This window comes from Eimeria tenella, genomic scaffold (assembly GCF_000499545.2).
Source record: "Eimeria tenella Houghton genomic scaffold, Eth_scaff1322, whole genome shotgun sequence".
Taxonomy (NCBI): Eukaryota; Apicomplexa; class Conoidasida; order Eucoccidiorida; family Eimeriidae; genus Eimeria; species Eimeria tenella.
In genome coordinates, this window is record NW_013543785.1 from 1 (window position 1) to 1,876 (window position 1,876).

At 40.6% G+C, this 1,876-nt stretch overlaps 1 protein-coding gene across 1 annotated transcript; it reads right to left on the reverse strand.

Annotated features, from left to right (window-relative positions):
* Positions 1–738: 738 nt before the first annotated feature.
* Positions 739–1,364, reverse strand: ETH_00012485 (uncharacterized protein; the record flags this gene model as incomplete). The annotated part of the gene is made up of 3 exons (XM_013379030.1): positions 739–828; positions 904–954; positions 1,276–1,364. Coding segments are annotated over 3 exons (230 nt in total), but the record flags the coding sequence as incomplete, so codon positions are not given.
* Positions 1,365–1,876: the final 512 nt, after the last annotated feature.

Consider the following 1,876-nt stretch of genomic DNA (forward strand, 5'->3'; position numbering starts at 1 on the left):
AAACAAAATAAACCAAATCAAATCAGATCAAATTAAAGCGGATTAAATCAAATTAAATCAAATCAAACAGAGTAAATGAAATGAAATGAAATTAAATTAAATTAAATAATAAAACATAATAAATAAATAAAGTAAAATAAAATAAATGAAATAAATAAAATGAATAAAACAATATAAATAAAATAATAAGATTTACATTTCCATATTTGTCCATTTTATTTCTTCTTTTTCTTTCTTTCAAATCTTTTGGCCTTTCTGCGAAATCCTCGAAGACCCACTCGGCCTCTCGCCATCTGCGGGAAATGAAATCAAAATAAACAAATAAATAAATAAATAAATAAATAATAAATAAATAAATAAATAAATAATAAGTAAATAAATAAATGAATTGAATGGAAGCTGGAGTTGGAAGAAAGCTGAAAAGAAGAATTGAAACGCGCGGTGCAACAGAAGTCTTTTTTTTTTTCGTTTTTTGAATTTTTTTGAAATAAATGAATTTAAAAAACAATTCAATTCATTTATTTCATTAAATGGTTTCAAATTGCATTATTTTGGCCGAGAATCCTTGAAATTCATATTCTGTTCAAAATTCAACTTTTTGCAAATGCATGTACTTTTTTGCTTTTTCTCCGTTTTTTTAGCCCTTTTTCGAGGTTTTATTCTTCTTTTTATTTTTCTAATTCAAAAAGACTTTCTAATCCTCCAAAATGGTGTTTTAAAAAGCGTTTTCGACTTTTCTCACAAATTCGAATCCGAAACTTCATACACGCTGTCAGTCGAGATGTACACGTACACCCCAAAACCCTCGCCCAAACCCTCCAGCGAGGCCTGCGACACAAACCCTAAACCCTAAACCCTAAACCCTAAACCTTGAAACATAAACCCTAAACCCTAAACACTCACCTCTATCTGGTGAGGCTTGTAGCCAGAAAAATCCACTACTCCAACCCATGGCTGCACAAACACACAAACCCTAAACCCTAAACCCGAAACCCTAAACCCTAAACCCTTGATCTACAGCCGCAGTATTTCATGCCCCGAGTCGCTGCGCCAGCTGAGAAGCCACAAAAGCCTTAAACCCTAGACCCTAAACCCTCAGCCAGAACCTACACCCTAAACCCTCAACCAAACCCTAAACCCTAGCCTTCAACCAAACCCTAAACCCTAAACCCTAAACCATAAACCCTAGCCCTGGAGTGTCGAGCGCAGACCCTGACACCTCACAACTCCACATTCCCAACCCCTAACCCCAAACCCCAAACCCTAAACCCTAACCTGGCTGCCAGTGGCCCTTCGAATTGCCTCGGCAAAAGCCTCAGTTTTATTTCGGTCACTTTTTATTTGCGTAACTCCTGGCTCCTCCCCTGAGCCACTCAAACAAACTCACAAGCTAGCTAGCTAGCTAGCTAGCTAGCTAGCTAGCTAGCTAGCTGGCTAGCTAGCTAGCTAGCTAGCTAGCTAGCTAGCTAGCTAGCTGGCTAGCTAGCTAGCTAGCTAGCTGGCTGGCTAGCTAGCTAGCTATCCCTCACCAGGCAGCTAGCTAAGTGGTTTGCTTGTTGGCTAGCTGGCAAAGAAAGAAGCTGCTTATCTAGCCAGTGGCCCATCTAGCTAGCTAGCTAGCTAGCTAGCTAGCTCCACACACTCAGGACCAGCTAGCTAGCTAACTAGCTGGCTAGCTAAGTGGCTAGCTAGCCAACTAGCTAGTTAGCCATCTAGCTAGCTAGCCAGCCAGGAGGCACGCCAGCTAGCCAGATAGCCAACTAGCTAGCTAGCTAGCTATAGCTAGCTGGCCCGCTAGAAAAGTGGCTAGCTAGCTAGCTAGCTGGCTAGCTACCCACTCTCCCAGCTAGCTAGCCACACACCTAGCTAGCTAAGA